The 18,362-nt window shown below is 43.9% G+C and overlaps 1 protein-coding gene across 1 annotated transcript; it reads left to right on the forward strand.

The window, feature by feature from the left end:
• The first annotated feature begins 250 nt into the window (after positions 1-250).
• Positions 251-7,143, forward strand: LOC105699948 (brain-specific homeobox protein homolog). Its single transcript, XM_012425402.1, has 3 exons — positions 251-589; positions 1,355-1,610; positions 6,899-7,143. Exons 1-3 carry the CDS (start codon positions 251-253, stop codon positions 7,141-7,143), a joined length of 840 nt encoding a protein of 279 aa, XP_012280825.1.
• Positions 7,144-18,362: the final 11,219 nt, after the last annotated feature.

The following is an 18,362-nucleotide window of genomic DNA, read 5'->3' on the forward strand; positions in this document are numbered from 1 at the left end:
CAGGAATTAAAACTCCCTAGAAGTAACCTTGATGAATGAAAATTCCGCAAATAAAAACCTAAATTACGTGCAAGTTGCAATGACCCTAAACGATCATTGTATCCGCCGAGAGTCGTCCTTTCGCCGGAGTTTTGTCGCTTGACATCCGACTCGGAAGTCTCCGACAGTGTTTCGGGAGCATCCTCGTGCCTTTCCCAGGACACTGCGATGCAAGGACCTGCACCCTCGCACTAGTCCCCGGGAACCAACGATGCAGTCGACCTGCCAGCAACAGCAACCGCAGCCGCAAAACGCAACCTCAGCCAGCAGGACGTCATTCCTTATCGAGGACATCCTCAGTCGGAGCACCGCGCCTCGTCACTCTCAGCATCAGCTTCATCACCACCTGACTCCATCTCACAATCACCAGCAGCAACAGTACCAGCAATTCGCCAGTTTGCTCCCAGGATATCCTGCGGCCCCACCGGCCGCGGCCTTCTTCCTGGGACCGCTCTTCGGCAGCGCCGGAATGGGCGTCGGCGTCGGCGTCGTTCCTGGAGTCAGCGAGCTCGCGGCTCTCAAGCACTGTCGACGCCGCAAGGCCAGGACTGTGAGTCATATTTTTTATGAAATTTGAAACTGAAAAGCAAAGAAATTCATATTAGCTAATGATTCGCAAGGGATATCTTTGAAAGGAAATTAAAAAATAGGCCGGAGAAACAAATGTGACCGAATCGAAATTTCGAACCTTCTTGCCGACCACACTATGTTACGGTTGTATATCTCTAGTAAGTAGAAGTAACATGATATGTAATATTTTTTTTTAACTTTAAATATCTTAAGGTGAAGTGAAAGACGTCGAGGAACTTGATCGACTGACCTCGTATTACCATCGTTTCGGCATAGAATGGCATACAACACTTTTTTTGCCTTTATCCCGTTTAAATGCGAGTTTATCGATTACCAGAGTGTTCTAAATTGTCGTAAAATTGTCCTGACCCTTTTGATTCTCATATCAGAGCCTTCGATAATTGAATATTGATCGAAATATGAGAGCCCGACGCCATTTTGAGTCTGGTCTGGACTAAGTTAAAACATTTTTTTAAAAAATCAAAATTTTCAATGTGTCAGGACAATTCTTAGATGATCAGGAGTGATGTGTCAAAGTTTCGGACAGTTTGGTCTAATACCCTTAAAAAAAAATGTTGTATTCGAAGCGACTGATTTGAAGGGTGTTTTACTTCATCTTAAGCTATTCATCGTCATGACGTGTTTGATTTACCTAAAAATGTGTCACATCGGATGTTATGAAAAATAATTGATGTAACTTTCTCGTTAATGTATCAGTTGAAAGTATGTGCTAATTCATGTGTAGGTATTTAGCGATCAGCAATTGGCCGGCTTGGAGGCGAGGTTCGAGGCTCAGAGGTACTTGAGTACTCCCGAAAGGGTTGAACTTGCAGCGGCCTTACACCTTTCCGAGACTCAAGTGAAAACCTGGTTCCAAAACCGACGAATGAAGCACAAGAAGCAGCTTAGAAAGCTCAACACGAGTACCGGCAACAGCACGAGTCAGGGCGCGAGTCAACAACAATGTACCAATCAATCCGTCTCTGCAACATCCTCGGCAGGTATGTAAAGATCTTGAAAAATAGTTTATTTTAAATAGTTTAATGTAATTCTTTACCCGAGACATTAATTGGACCAATATTAATAAAATCAATATTAAAGGTAATTCTTTTTTTTATCCCCGAAACATTAATTGAACCAGTTTTAATCAAATGAATATTGAAGTACATACTTTCGGAATCGAATGAAAATTCCTGTCGCAAGAAATTTTGTAATGTCGGAAAATCGTCTCGCCGATGCGTAATTTCAGAGAAATTTTTACCGCGTGAATATAACGTTAATCTTATCACGTTTACTTCCCTTTCGATCGCATTAAATAATAAATCTAGCGTTAAATTGGCCGATTTAAAAAATAACTAAACCGATCAATAAAACCGAAAAATGAAGGAACAAATGGGGAGTTTCGCTCCGCAAAATCCCCGGTACGTCCGTAATTTGCGCATTCAAGTAAGCGAAATTGGATTCCTCCCCGTAAGCGTAAAACCGTAGAAAATATACGTTCCTCGTTGTGCCTCCATTATTCTCTACGAGGAACATCCGAATAACTAATTGCGTAACGAAGTAGTTTCGCGAATAACTGACTAATGGACCGATCCGCAGTTTACTCGGAATTACTCGCGTCGTGGACGATGACGTTACAGGGAGGGAGAGAGAAAGAGAGAGAGTACGTACTCGACATGACCGGCACCTACCGGTGTCCTGTGTAGGTGCAGAGAGGAGTTCTAGGTTTCCCACTGCGCGATTCTCCGAGCAAACTGACCGCCATATCATCGCCCCGGTAACCCAACTTGACTCCATTATTCCGTAGTTAGAGGTGGCTGGTAGTTTAGTCGTTTTAATACCTTTCAGAAGCCACGAGGTGTTGGCACTTGCGCGCACCTCGACCTTTCTCGATTGTCGCCTCTTTGTGATAACGCCGCCGCGATCTGCCGGCTAATTCGAGACAATTTGCAACAAACCATGCAATTTCTAACGATCTGCGCGGTATTCAAACTTTCCAAATGATGGAACAATCCTCTATTCAGAGTTACACATTTTGTTATGATGTCCTATAAAAGCATATATGCATATATATATATGCAGCACTCAGGTCGTACGTATCGAGAAGTTCGAAACAATCGATTTCGGATTTGTAAAAACAAATTTATTAGCTCTGGTATTAGTTAGTATCGTATTCCACTAGAAGTTAATAATTATTTCCCTTAAAAGTGGCCGGTAGCTTAGTGGTAAATTTTTCAGATACTATAATGCGACATTTGAGCATATCTCGAACTTTTCCCAGTGACGCCTGTTTGAACAGTGCCATGCCATGATCTGGACAATTCTAGCTAATTTACAACAAACTGTGCAATTTGTAACGATTTGCGGGAAATTCCAGCTTCTCGGATGATCAGATGATTGGGCGGTTTCCCAGCAATTTTGGAGTACTTACATTTTAACCGATAATGTATAGAATGTATACAATACTCAAGTTGTGTGTGTCTAGGAGTTCGAAGTTCTCGATTACGTATCTCTGGGGCTAAACTGACCGCCGGATCATTTCTAGTTTGGCTCTGTTATTAGTCAGTAATTCGACTTTGAATGAGTAATTATTCCTATTAGAAGCGGTTGATAGTTTAGTCGTTGTAATACCTTTCACAGACCGCGAAATGAATCCAGATCTCGAACTGCGCGTTCCTCCGAGCAAACTGACCAATGGGTCAACCGAGACTCAATTATTCCATGGTTACATGCAACTTGTTGGCCTGGATTAATATGTTTCGGATGCCACAAAGCGTTCTCAGTCTCCTTGTAAACTGACCATCGAATCATCCGTTAGATCCGTAATCAAATCAGCCACCTAGACTCGAATTTATTCCTCCATTTATTCCTAGCTTAACTCATTTTCAATTTAATACCTTTCAGAGATACATTTCCTTTTGCCGATTCTCCACAAATCGATCATCGTATCAATCGTTTTCTTATTTCAATACATTTTACAAGCCCATCGCAGGGTCCAATCTTCCGGATCAGCCATCAGAACAGTCTCATCAAATCAGCCACTCAGGCTCCATTATTTTCCAGGTACATCCAGTTTCTCTTTAACTTTGTTTAACACCTTCCATAAGCTTCATAGAATTCCCTTTTTCCTCCCAAACCAACCCCTAGATCCCTCAGATCGATCAGAAAATCAGCCACCAAGACTTCTTTAGTTTGGAACATGTTCATTGTGTTAGATCATTCGAAAAGTTCCGTTCTTTGCCAACCTCGTTTGTCGTTTTTACAAAAACGTTAGCGACAGCCTTCTAGATGGCAGATGATTATAAACAATGACTGTGATTACGTTACTAACATTCCCTTGTAACGTTATGTCAAACTTTGCTTGCGATGTCATTCCAAGGTTCACTCGCAGAAACGAAGCTTTTGGAGGGGGTTGCCACTCTTCTTGGATAAATTCTTTCCTACTTTTTTCTTGAATACTTTCTTCCGTATCTTACAAACCATTCATCCGGTCATCCAACCTCCACGATTTAACAGGGGAACCTTCCGGCCGTTTCCTCGTTTTAAGGTGAAGTGAAACCCCCCAAAATCAGTCGATTTGAATAAGACACTTTTTTTTAAGGATATTGGATACAACCGTCTGAAACTTTGACACATGACTCGTGAGCACCTAGGAATTACCCTGGCACTTTCAAAAATCGGATTTTTGAAAACAAATTTTTAATTTAGCCCAGAGCAGAACCAAAAGGGCGTCGAGCTCTCATATTTCGATCGATATCTAATTATTAAAGGCTCTAATATGAGAAACGAAAGTGTCAGGAAAATTGTACGACAATTTAGAACACTCTGGTAACCGATAAACTCGCATTTGAACGGGATAAAGGCAGTAAAAAGTGTCTTATGCGCTTCTATGCTAAAACGATGGTAACACGAGGTCCCGGAGTTAACATTTAGTTGACACGGAAATCACAGATGGCGCAGTGTCCCTCTGCAGTCAATTAGGACCTCAGAAACCACGAATCTAGAGGATTTCTCGAGTTTTATTTCAATTTCTTTATAATTATTGTAAGAAAACGACAGATCGAGTATGCCATTTAGTACAATACCTAATGTAATTCAAAACAGTTGTCAGTATAAAAAAGAATGTCGGCAACGTAGGTATTTATAAGAACCTTTTTCACCGACGTCGATCAAGATCCTCGACGTGTTTCACTTCACCTTAATACCTCCGTAAGGCCGCGAAGCGTTCGCGCTCGACCGGGCCAGAGTTGTTGCGATAACGCAATCGTGACTCGCTCGGTAATTGAAGATAACTGCATCACTTTCTACGTACGCGTACACCCGAGAGAATCTGGAGTCACCGCATCGCATCCGCCTAACTCCGGTTACTTGGCGTAGCCAAGATGGCTCCGTCCTGGAGGAGGGTTAACGAAGTTACCGAGGCGTCTTCCTCGGAGGCAAGACGAGGGATGCTAAGGAGACCGCCTTGACTCTCGCTACGGACGAGGGGTTAGAGACACTCGGGCCTCTCCTCGATTCGGTCTTCGAGAAAATTACTCAATTATCGGCTAAGTGCTCGTCCAGACCCGGATTCGACGCTGATACGTTACCGGTTAGGTCTGCAAGGTGCGCCGATTACAGATCTAGACGAGGGTCCTTTAAATCGCCTCGGCATAAAGCGCGGTGAAAAAGGGAAACACGTATAAAGGATTTTTCATGAACGGAGAAAAAGCGGGGCTGTACATTTTTGAAAGCACAACAAATTTGGGAGTCAAGGAATGAACGTAGATTATGAGTCAAAAAATATAGGTTGAAATTACCATTTTTCGGTATTTATCCGTCGTAAATTAATACTCTCATTGAGGATATGCTTTTGTTTCTGTCAATTCGAGGGTAGCTTGGAACGTTTTCGTGACATTTTCATTTAATTCATTTTCAGGCATATTTTCATTTCATTCATTTCCAGGCATTTTTAAACATTTCATTCTGTTTAAATAGAAGAGTGTCGACTTGTAAAAAGAAAAATATATGAGAAGCAGAGAGAAAGCCGGGAGGTAGGCGTAGAATTATCTTAATGGGTTGAAATTGCTTCAAGTGAATGTCCCATATTTAAAAATTCCAGAAAAGAGGTTTTTAATTAGAAATGGAAAATGTAAACAGGGATCTATATGTCAACGCCAGCGCTGTTATTGTAACGCATTTAAATCGGATTTTATATTCCAGTTCTTTAAAATTTAAAACGATGAAGAAATCTTGATTATTGTCATAAATCGTAGAAAAAGTTTTCGCATCGACTTACAAAATATTATGTCCAAATTAAGGGATTTTTTTGTAAATTTATCTTGATATTTGAAACGTCAATGAAAAAAGATCTTCACTTTTTCTCATGGTTCGTAATCGACCTTTCTAACCGATCTCGCGACGCGAAAAACCCGCAACGTCGGTAATCTTCCATTACGCGACACTTTACCGTCCCGTTCTCTCGGGTCTTGAATTTTTCCTCCTCTTTTCGCAAGCCCCATGACGGTGACAATGATAGCGAAAGCGTAAAAAAAGAGGTGGCATTTAACTTATTCTCAGCTAAAGACATTCCTCTCTCTTTCCCCTCGTTGTCTCCATAATCGATCAAGGCTCCATACTGATGCCATTAGTGCGGGAAACGTTCATTATTCGCGGGGTAATATTATTTACAGCGTTACGGAGTACTAACGACGACGAACGATCTTTTCCTCGTCAAAGAGTGCGTCTTCTCCTCGAAGAAAGCGTCAGCTAAGACGATTCCAGCTTTAATACATTTCCTAACACCTCCGCATTAATAACGATAATTGAAACGATAAAGCACCCTGTTGCACAAACATTTATCACATCGAATCCCAAGCCTTACGGATAATTCTAAATATCTAAACATGTCCCTACATAATTATGAAAAGAAAAATAACGTGTCATTGTATGAGGCCTCACCAGCAGGAAAATCTGGCACGGATTTTACAAGGCAGGACGTAAGAAAGGATTCTCACGTTAAAAATCTGATAGATTGTCCAGAAGAGTATTTAGCCTCACGGTCGCTGATCCGTTTCCCGAGCATCCCGCGGTATAATTAATTCGGTAATTCTTTTCGCAGTCTAATATGTCAAATTTTGCTTACCCACCGCGAATTGCGCCCAGCATCCCCATTCGCCACGTGCGGGAAAAGGAGCTTACAGAGCCCGACTTGCGTAATACGTTTTTTTTTCCTGCGAGTGAGGTCTCAGGTTTCAGTATTACCCTCTCGTTTGAGCGCGAGAGATGTTAACGCGAATAATGTTAGCAGAACGGCCGGTAGATTTTTCATTGAGCGGCGGTCGAGAGTCCCGAGCCAGCAGCGACGCCCCTGCCGACTCGGAGGAGGACGAAATCGACGTTCTGGGGGACGAAACTCCGTCACCTGGTCAGGTTCTACACCTGACTAGACGAGGATCCCCACCTGGCGTCTTCCTACATCCTTCGCATCCACATCCTGTGGGCCTGACGCATCAGCAGCATCACGTACCCCAGACCTTACGACAGCATCGCTGAGACCACTTCTGGCTGAGGTCGTCGTGAGTCTTCTGGTCACGGTGGAATCTGGATCTTCAGACTCTACGGCAGGAATGGAAGGGTTTAACATGGAAGAAATTGCGGGATACATTCCGCAGCTGATTGGAGATCATCTATATTCGGTACCCAAATCTGACCACTTCTGGCTGGGATCATCATGACTCTTCTGCTCACGATGGAATCTGAATCTTCAGACTCTACGGCAGTAAAGGAAGGGTTTAGCATGGAAGAAACCGCGGGATAAATTCCGCAGCTGATTGGAGATCATCTACATTCGGTGCCTAAATCTGACCACTTCTGGCTGGGATCATCGTTAGTCTTCTGCTCACGATGGAATCTGGATCTTCAGACTCTACGACAGGAAGGGAAGGGATTAACATGGAAGAAACCGCAGGATAAATTCCGCAGCTGATTGGAGATCATCTATATTCAGCGCCCAAATCTGACCAGGGGAAATTCTTCATTGTGGGATTTTCTGACAAAATGAAAAGCTTCATTTGGTGGCTGTCTGCAGCACTGGCGACCGCATCTCTGCAAATACAAAGTTTCGGCAACATCACGTGCCACGGACCTTAAGGCAACATTGAGATTTTTTTTCAACCTGGATCGTTGAATGTTCGTAGATCATCGAGATTTGCGTTGATCTGCGATATTTCAATGTCTTCGGATCCTGAATCTGCTAGAAAACTCAAAAATTAGCTACATGCAGATAGCGTGGTTGATTTAAAATGACCACCCACTCTAAGTGAATTCTTCAACTGATAAAAAAAGAAAATGAAGACACATGAAACAGATTTCACCTGACTTTAAAGTCTCCTAATGGATTTCTTTTACCATGTTCTCCTATGAATCGCCCAAATGATGGATCAATAACTTTTCGACATGATGAATTACGGAGTTCTTGAAACACCCAATCAAGAGTGCCGATTTTTGTTAAAAAATATCACCCCAACGTCGGACAATTTTTTCCCTCAGATACATCTTCATTTCAAAAACGTCCATATCGAACAGTTCAACGTGGAATTGTTCACGTTCTTCATAAAACAAATTACGCTGACGAGTGCTGCGCTGATGATTTTCATCGGCAACAAACTGTCCAACTTCGGTGCAACAAAGTTCTGTATATTTAACAAAAAATGGTAATGAGTGAAAGCATTATTAAATGAGAGGATGGTGATGGACCTCGACATAAAAATGTGAGAACGTAATTAAACAAGGCTACTGGAACATTCTGACGAACCTTGAAATAACATTGTTGGACGATTTAACGTTGTCCTCGATCCCAACTCCATTATGGATCATCCTTGATCCTGGGACACATTCTTGAGAAGCCTTGACAATGTGATCACATTAAATGCACTGTAATAAGACTTGCATCCGATGATCCGAACTCACCTTGTGGTACCGTTTCATCTCTTTAACCTGAGGAAAGACAGGTGATAAAAAAATTAATATTCTCTTAGTGGGACAAAGGTAAAGACACAGTGGTTGTTTAATTGATGTGAAAGAAGTGCGGACATTTACTCAATGAAAGGAGAGTAAAACATTGAGTGACAATGGTGAGACTCCTTTTTTTTTTCTTCGTGAAACGCACCAACATGCAACGTAGCGACGGAATCGTCGAATCCCCAGAAAACGGGATAAAGACACAATGGACGTGTTTAGTTTACGATCGATATGAGTTTTTATAGCAAAGTGTATAAAGTAGCCAGTGGTTTTGTTGATATTAAATTGTCACACGACGAGTTACGAACGTTCCTTTCTCTTTACTTCTCCCATTAACGTCCCCGAACATTAATCACTGGCACGTGATAATTAGTAATTCACGAAACGCAGGTTCAAAGTAACAACTAAAAAAGAGCCATTCAGAAGAAGAATTCTATTAACAGTCCTTTTTACTTATTTACTTTTTTCTAAATTTTAACCAAGAAACTATTTACAGTGGCGCAACTCGACGACCACATCAATTATTAAAAATCATCCACCTATGCGGAAACTGATTGCAAATCCTAAAAGCCGATTCTTTTGCATTTGTGACACCTCAAAACCGTTTTTTTCCAAAGATAATTTCACTGTTGTATCCACTGGATATATAAGAACGATCGTATCGTCACTTTGTTTGTAATCGCACAAACCTAGCGTAAGCTAGTTTCTTATCAAACTTTCGTGCCTGTGTTCAAGGGCGCTTATCGGGGACGAAAATCTGAAAAACCAGGTAAATCCCGTAAGTGGGTACGTCGGCCTTATCGACAGCCTCCAAAAAGAGATAAGGGAACGTGCATCGTAAGACGCGATTACGACGGCATTAGCGGTTAAAATGCTGCTCGATTGACATTTTATGGCGTCTCGGGTCAAGAGCGACGGCAGCCCCGACACGCTGTCATCATCTCGCTAATTGGCAGCGTGACATTCAAGCCATTGTCGCTTCAGGACATTCGCCCGTCCTAACGAGGCCTGGACCGGCTAACTGCCCGTAATGGAGGAACGATATTAAACTCCGAAAACCACCTAAGCAGGGTCACGAACCGTCACCCTGCATGTAGCAAAAAGTGACGGGAGATAAGATTAATTTATTTCCCAAATGTTATCATGCAAAACGGAAGTATAGAGAAACTAACGAATAAAAATAGGAACTTCTTAAATTGAAGAGTCATCGATTCTTTATATTCATCTTTACACATCTCATAGTAAAGTAACAAATTAGAAAATGTGTAAATACACGTGACATTGTACATTCACCGTAGCGGTGGATTTTTACTTGAGTTAAATGTAATATTACGTTTTAATGTTCTTTGACTTAACTTAGAGATGCTAAATGTGATATTACAGAGACTCGGTAATTTTACTGCAATTTATTCGGCCATCAAAATAACCGATGACTGAGTATATAAATTAACTCTGGCAGTTTAATCACCGTGGGTTTCATGTACGAAGCTTTCCTCGGAACTGGATGCACCAAATCACTTGAGATGTTATCACTTGAAAGTGGAGGCTCTAAGAAAGCTCCCAACCCCTGTACACAAATGTAAATTTTATAAGAAATTAAAAATGTTTATAAACAAATTAAACAAATGAAATTTCATGGGTGTCAGGGTCTTCCCTAGAGCCTCCACATGTACGTGATAAATTTTCAAACGATTCGGTGTTTATCAACAATAGTCAAGTGATACACGTTTTTAAATCCCTCGCAGATCGATGGATCTGGTCCAGCATCTTGAAGGAAGCTGGTCTCGTTTCTCATCCTGCAAGACAGCCTAGGAATGATAACCGAATTTTCGAGTAATTCTGAAGAACCAAATCGAATGATAAGACCGATAGGAGCGTTCATCGCGATTAGGTAACAGTCAAATGACGCAGGTTTCTGAACCTGTTGCGGGTCGGCGGATTTGGTCGCGTTTCGACGAAAGCCGGCCCTACTTGGTGCAAGTAGTCGAGAAGAGGCCCAGGGTGGCCGGTAGGGTAGTTGGGGTGAATCCTAATACCCAGATAATGGGAAGTAATTGCAAGGGATCAGAGCGACCGGAGCTACTCTGTCGGTTCAGGGCCGTAGGGGGCGAGGGGTGCTGCCGGGGCCGGTGGGGTAGTAGGGTGGGGACGGGGGCTCGTAATCGTGTTATCGGAGCGAAATCACGGGGTACGTTCTCAAATACACAATATCGCCGGGTCTGCGACGATGAATACGCGGATGCGAGGGAGGGAAAAAATAATACGGAAAAAAGAGGAAAAAAATGAGGAAGAAAAATCGACTCACCGCTCGTCGAACGCGACCGACGAGTGGCATCCGTGACGAACCTATAGTCGATACCGGATACAAAAATGGGGCTTTACGGGGTCTCTAGAATTTTTCGCGACAAAAAAAAAACCCTCAGGGGTACCCAGGATAGAGAGGGGCTCCAACGGGTTTCCGGATGCTGATTCTCCGGTGCAGCAAATTTTCACCGGATTTTCAATTCCCGGAAACTCGTATGTTTCGTACGAACTATTAGGATCGTGTTTTACGGTATGGATTTGATTATCTGGAAAAACTGAGTATGTAACGAACGTTAACGGGTGAATATCTTAATTGTTGAACAAAAGTAATTGGGGCGTGCGCTCTTTAAGTGCCTTCAAGTATTTTTTAAATATTACCTGCCGAATACATTATAAACGTTTTAAAAATATTTGAAATCAAAATCACACGTTTTGTTCCCATGATGAAATAGCGGAATGAAAACATTACAAAAATTTTTCGTGTTTTTTGATATCAATTGAAGTGTTCGATAATAGTCGCGAAGTAAAAAATGTATTTTTATTATGTTCACGAGTTAAAAAATATAATTTCTCTATGTTCATAAATTATTGAAACTAAATATGTCATTGAGATTTTCAACAAATATTTAAAATATCTTCGAATAAATCTGCAAAGAAATATTTAGAAATTATTCTGTGCTACTAGGGTATACCTACGTCAATAAGATCCCGAGGGATAACCGATCGCGGCTGAATAAATAGTAGATGAAGTTGTGATTGATTTTGAATAAATTATAATTTCATGGATGTCAGGGTTTTCCTTATAGCCTCTATATTCACGTTGTAAAACTTGAAAGGATCCGGTGCACCGACTTCATCAAAATGTTTCATAAACGAGACCTCTCGAACGTCCCTTTCGCATCGCCTTAACCTGCCATGATTAAGGTTGCAACCCCAACGATTCCTACGAAATGAATTCCCCCAGAGCCGATATATTTCTTTAGGAAGTTCATGTAGGGAGAAATAATAAATTCGGCGCAGAAGGTAAATTTTGTCGCTCAGGGCCAAGGAAGAACCACCACCCGAAAAGTTTCCATATAACTCGAGATATTCGTCCTTCCGAATTCCCCGAGCTTTGAGTGCCGATTCCAAGTAAATCCGCAAATACCACCAAAGAGCACGCCACAAACTCCTCCGGGTTCTCGGAGGTCCTGGGAGGTCGGACCCTCCCCCAGGCCTCTACAGATTAGCTTTACAAGGAGGCGTCCAAGAGTGGAGTCCTCCGAAAGAGGACCAGGAGACCCGGGGGAAGCGGCGGCGTATCAAAACAAACGAGATTGCCGAGCATTTATGACGTTTATTGGATCTCGTTGAGGCGCCTGTTATTACGGGGCGCAAATAAAGGAGGAGATTCGCACCCCTTGCCGGGCCGGCGAAAAGGGTGCGAGGCGGAGGAGCGTCGCAGGTACAATGACCATCGGGGGTGGGCCCGGTAAATGCAGTGGGCGTGCTCCATTACGTTTCGTTATTCCCGTCGGAGGGTCCCGGTGCCGATGCGCCCTCGGACTCGACCTAGCTTCGGGTTTTAGGCGGTAGGTGGCGACGCTATTGTTCGTCCGACGATGACGCGCCGCGAACATCAGAGGGCCCGGGAGTAGGCGCGCCCGGGACGCGACCCCTAATTGAGTTAACCAAATTCCTGCCTAGGCGGGAATTATCGGGCCAACGGGATAAGGCCGCCTTTCGAACCGAGCGAAATAAAGAGGGTAAACGGCGGACACGAAAGGCGAATAGTTTGATCAAGAGCGAGTGCCGCTAGTTTTTACGCTTTTGATGCCGAACGGGAACACAGGCCCTCGTGGCAGGGAATTTTGGTAACAGCTTGGGGTGATATCGGTTCAATATTATCAATTACTAGAAAATATTCAGGTAATATGATATCTCACGTCTTAGTGAATATTAAATTCAATATATCGATACACTATGGGAGAAACGTTGCTGGAAATATGGCTGGTGTTTGTTATGATACGAATGCATTATTAGATATATGTACCTTTTGTATATTACGACGGAATGTTCTGCCAATTAATATTGTACGCATTTGTAGTAAAACTACGAAACATGGTTGTGAAGTAATCGGCGTCATAGTAAGGGTTAATTCATCATTTAATCGAGGAACAAGGAACGAGTTGTTTTACCGTGCTTGTAACCTCTTTAGATACTTTATTCTTTTAGTAGGTTACTCTTACCATAACCTCTTGGGAAGGTTATCCCAATTGCGGTTTTTCTGCCCATTCCTTCTTTTTCCGTGAATTTTCCGTCAACGAAATTGACATCAAAGAGGTCTCGTTTATGAAACTTTTCTTCGAAATTGGGTGTACCGAATCATTTCAAACTTTACAACTTTAACATAGGGACTATAAAGAAGGTCCTGACGCCCATGAAATTTCAATTTACAACAAAGTTGTTTATAGATATTTTAAATATTTTTTATAAAATATGAAATTTCCCGAGTTTCAGGACCTACCTTAGGGTCTCCGTATTCACATTTTAAAGTATGAAACGATTTGAGACACCAAGCTCGTGGAAAAGTTTTATGAACGATTGAGCTTTCGGATGCCACTTTCACATCCCCTTAACCGTATTCGAAGATTTCGAAATCCCCTTGGAGTTTCGAGAGTAGACACGACTCATAGACATTTTGGAGCGTCGCGAGACATTGTCGCAGCCGCCGTAGTCGGGTCGCGCGTCGCCGCGACAAAAGGCGCCATCGGGGCTTTCAACAACCCCGGTGCGTTTATCACGGCGTTTACGTATTCAGTGGGCGATCGCGGCCGATTGTTTCGCCGAGTCGGGAGAGGGCGCGTCGGGCGGCGGCACGGGGGCCGTCGCAAAACGCGAAACGTCAGGCTAAAGGCTAAAGAGGCTCAACAAGCGTCCGCTCGAAACGCTGCTGAACTGCTGTTAGCCTAACAAGCTGTCAAGACGTCGGCGCGTGTCACTCGACGTCTCGACTACCCTCCGATAAAGCCATCTCTCCGGAATATGTTACCAAGCCGGTCGCCGGCGTCTGTCCGATTCGCACCCTCCGCGGTGTAGGAGGAGGTGCTAAGGGCAGGCCGCCAAAGAACGCGGCTCTAGGTTCTACTTAATTGGTTCTACTTTGCGTTTCCTCGTCTGGCTCGGCTACTCGACCTCGCATCTCCGAGGTCGGATCGCCAGGAAGCTGACAAACGGAGTTCCTCTCCCATTTTCCAAGCCTCGACTCCCTTAAGGTAATATGAAAGTGACATATACATAAGAAAACGGTCAAAATATTTATAAGAACATTCTCCAAACCGGGTGCATCGAATTATCCGAAACTTTGACACGTGGTCGTGGAGGCCCTAAGGAATAACACGCTGCTCGTGAAATTTCCTTTTTCGAAGAAACATTGTGGGTACAATAACTAACATCGAACTTCCATGTTACTTTTATGCTACATAACATGTTAGTTTCGAAAATGTAACATTTACCCAACAGTTATATAACAGTGTTCACTGGGGAATGATTAATTCCCGATCTATGGATTTTCCCAATCGCTTGCAACAAGATTACAGGAATTACTACGTAGGTGATAGAGGCATCGCGATGGCGCTCAAAAGTTCGGAAGAACCCCGATCGCGAATCTCCGATTCGCGGAGTACCCGCTTACCCACGACCGGTCGACATAACCTAACTCCGGCTTCCGCCCACCCGTCCTCCCCCTCGGGCCCGCCCGCATGCGCGCGCCTCTCGCGCCCCGTCGCGACTCGCCGCCCACGTGCCGTTTAACCTGATCACCGGGCAATCTGGCCTCGTTTCAACCTTCGGTTACTTCAACGCTTCCGCTAACAAATAACATTGCCGACGACGTGCGGGGGTCTTCTGATTCAATTTGCACACCGTGAAAGTGGAAACGGGTGGTCCGGGGGGAGGAGCGGGGTCTAAAGGACGCCGGTCCTTCCGGGGGGCGCGGAGGGGTTGGAGTAAGGGGAGAAAAGGGAGTCGGATTGAAGAAAGAGCGCCGAACGAGTTCGCCGCTGCCCGGCGAAATGCAAATCGAGGCGTTCCTTCGCCGCGACGTCTCTCGGAATGGGGGGCGCGAGTTATCCGGGAGGGGAATGTCGGCCGGTCGCAAGCTCGCTTATACGAATCCGCGGAAACTGCATAATGAGATAATTAAGGTGAAGTGAAACCCCCTTCAAATCAGTCGATTCGAATACACTTTCTTTTAAGGGTATTAGACCAAACTGTCCGAAACTTTGACACGTCACTCCTGATCATCTAAGAATTGTCCTGACACATTCAAAATTTGGATTTTTGGAAAACATTTTTTAACAGCCCAGACCAGAACCAAAATGGCGTCGAGCTCTTATATTTCGATCAATATACAATTATCGAAGGCTTCGATATCAAAAACGAAAGGGTCAGGACAATTTTACTACAATTTAGAACACTCTGGTAGTCGATAAACTCGCATTTGAACGGGATAAAGGCAAAAAAAGTGTTGTATGCGCTTCTATGCTAAAACGATGGGAATACGAGGTCTCGGAGTGAAAATTTAATTCACCTGGAAATCACAAAATGGCGCAGGGGGTCCCTCTGCAGTCAATTAGGGCCCCAGAAAGCACGAATCCAGAGGATTTCTGGAGTTTTACTTCGATTTCTTGATATTTATTGTACGAAAACGACAGGTGAAGTATGCCAGTTGGTACAATATCCAATATAATTCGACACAGCTGACGATATAAAAACGAACGTGGGCAACGTGGGCATTTAGAAAAATCTTTTTTATTGACGTCAATCAAGTTCCTCGATGTGTTTCACTTCACCTTAAGGCTTGCGGGAACGCCTGGGGAAGTTATGTCGACTGTTCCGGAGAGACTTTGTTTAAATGCAGTAATTCGCGGCGTATCGGTGGGGGGGTACGACCGGATGTACGCCGAGTCGCCGCGTCGAGGAGCTTCCGGAGGTTAGAGCTCTCGAAGGGACTCCTTCCCGGATGAACTTATCGACCTTGCGGTCGCGCGATATCTTTCGCGTTTACCGTTGCCAGTTGGCTGCTTTGGACGAAAGCGACCACACGTTGATCATAAAAATAGACTAATGGAAAATAAAACATAGGATTCTTTTCCCGCAAGATTATATTTCTCGTTGAAAAGAAAGTAACATCGGGTTCCTGCCGATCGTTCATTGAAAAAGCAAGATGGCGCCGCGACATGCCGCGCGACTTGCGGTCGAAACGGGGAAAAGTGTCGTACCTCCGCCAGTACATTCCAACTCTAGGAAAAGAGTCTCCTCGGTTTAAAAATACACGCCTCCGAAATTTCCGGATCTCGGTACGTTTCCGCGACGAACGGTCTCGGTCGAGCCCTCGATCACCCGACTCCCTACCTCGTAAGGGAGAGAGAAAAAAAACAGTGAGAAAAAAGCACCGCATCGACTGTAATAAGGCCGAGTGTCGGCGAGCGGCCATAATCGAGCGATCTCGATTGGCCGTCGGGTGACGGAAAACGAGCGGCCGATACGTGCCCGAACGGGCGGCCAGGCCGCGCGTCGGCGCCGTCGCTAACCTCTAATTAGTCCGGTTATTTAGTTAGGCCGCGGAGAGACGCGACTAGTTTACCGCTCGGCCGCCGGTGAGGGAGAGGGCGCTCGGGTGGCGAGGCGGGCGCGAGAGAGAGGCCGCCAGCCGGGGCGCGAGAAAGATCCGTATCTCCACGACGTGTTTAAAAATAATTACCGGGAAAGATCCGACGATAGTCACGGAGTCGGCCTCTCGCCCGGGGTGCACCCCGGGCCCTCGAGTGGTCCTCGGTCCCGAGGCATAAAAGCAACCCCTCGCCCGACCCCGCCGCTCTTCCGGCCTGCCTCGAGAGGCCCTCACCTTTCAACCACTCTATCACAGCGGTTAAAGGAGTAAAGACTGAAGCCTCTTCCGACGCTAAGGGGTTACGGGGGAGAGAAAAGAAGTTGATTCGAGATCACAATGTGTCGCGCACTGGGTTATATACTCCCTCCTCCCCCCTGCCCTCTGGGGTCAGATATCGGAAATGCCCCGAGACGGCCAACCGGAAGCTGGCCTGGATATAAATTGGGTTCCCGAAACCACGCCGATCCGCTCCACTTCCAAACGGAGACTTGGACCGAAACGTCGAAATTGCTTCGATGCCGTTTCGCATCGGTGGGAAAAGGATCCGGTTCCGGGTTTCATATCGGTTTCTTTTCGGTTGCTTTCGATTCTTTTGCCTCTTGGCTTAGAATTCGGTTTTTCATCAATTGGAGGCGCGTCGTACGAGTCGCTTTCACCATTTGGACGAGTGTTGTATGTCTAGCGAGATTACGTACTAGCGAAATCATTGTTTCGGGAAAGTCGTGCAAGTAGATTTAACCTGTTAACAGGGGAATTAACTTTTGTACAACTGGTCTCGCAATGGAGGATTTCGTTACACCCGGTTAACAGGTTAAGAGACTTAGTTTGTTTCGCCCTTAAAGTGGAATCGAAAGGAACCGGAAAGAACGGATGAAGAAATAAAAATATAAAGCTTTCGGTCCCGGTTTAACGAAGCTATTATTGACAATCGTTAGATTTTTAATAGGATCGCATGAAAAAATTTGCATCTCGACGTAACGTCGCATTTTTGAGAATCCTTTTAATGCTTTTGAATTCCGACGTGGAATGAAGTATCGTAGAAAGAAAATTAACAGGTGATTGTCTCATATTTAATGTTCTTTCATGAAAAACCGAATTATTTCGGCATAAAAAGTATATCTTTGCAGGGAAAAGGAATTGCTTGAGTAACAACGCACTTTAATTCCTTTAATTTCTGTAAGGTTTACGCGAAGACGAAGAATAAAATGCTCGTTTCCGGTTCTTACCCCCGTCTTTATCAATGAGCAACGGAATAGCGCGTAGAACGATAAATGGAGAAACCTAAGAATGTCTCATATTTAACGTTGCACAATAACCCAGGGAAAATGCGAAAAATGTCTCAGGAGAAAATCCAACGAAACGTAAGAAAAACTCATGTATCGAACGTTCTTCCAAAAATACGCACATATCGTATTTATAATATTTATATTTGTTTACATATATCTTCTGTGTATATATATATGTAATATATATGTGTATATATATATATACACCTTTTTTAATTATTATTAATGCGGCAGAGAAAACAATTTTTCCTCGATAACGAAAATTTTAATATTAATCAGACAAGGATGCGTCCAGTTTCGACGAACGGTGGGCTTGCTGCTCAAAAGCAAGATTACTATTAGTCATTACATGTAATATTGCAGCAGCTTTTGATTCCTTCGACTCTGTTTAGTACACATAGTGATGTTCGTTAGAAGTCCCAAGTGGAATAATATTCCGTACTTTCGCGAGTATCACTAAGATTTTACATAAAAACAGGAGGCGTTTCAAAGGAAGCTATGGGTGAGTT

Source organism: Orussus abietinus, unplaced genomic scaffold, assembly GCF_000612105.2.
Source record: "Orussus abietinus isolate OABI.00-Male unplaced genomic scaffold, Oabi_2.0 scaffold61, whole genome shotgun sequence".
NCBI lineage: Eukaryota > Metazoa > Arthropoda > Insecta > Hymenoptera > Orussidae > Orussus > Orussus abietinus.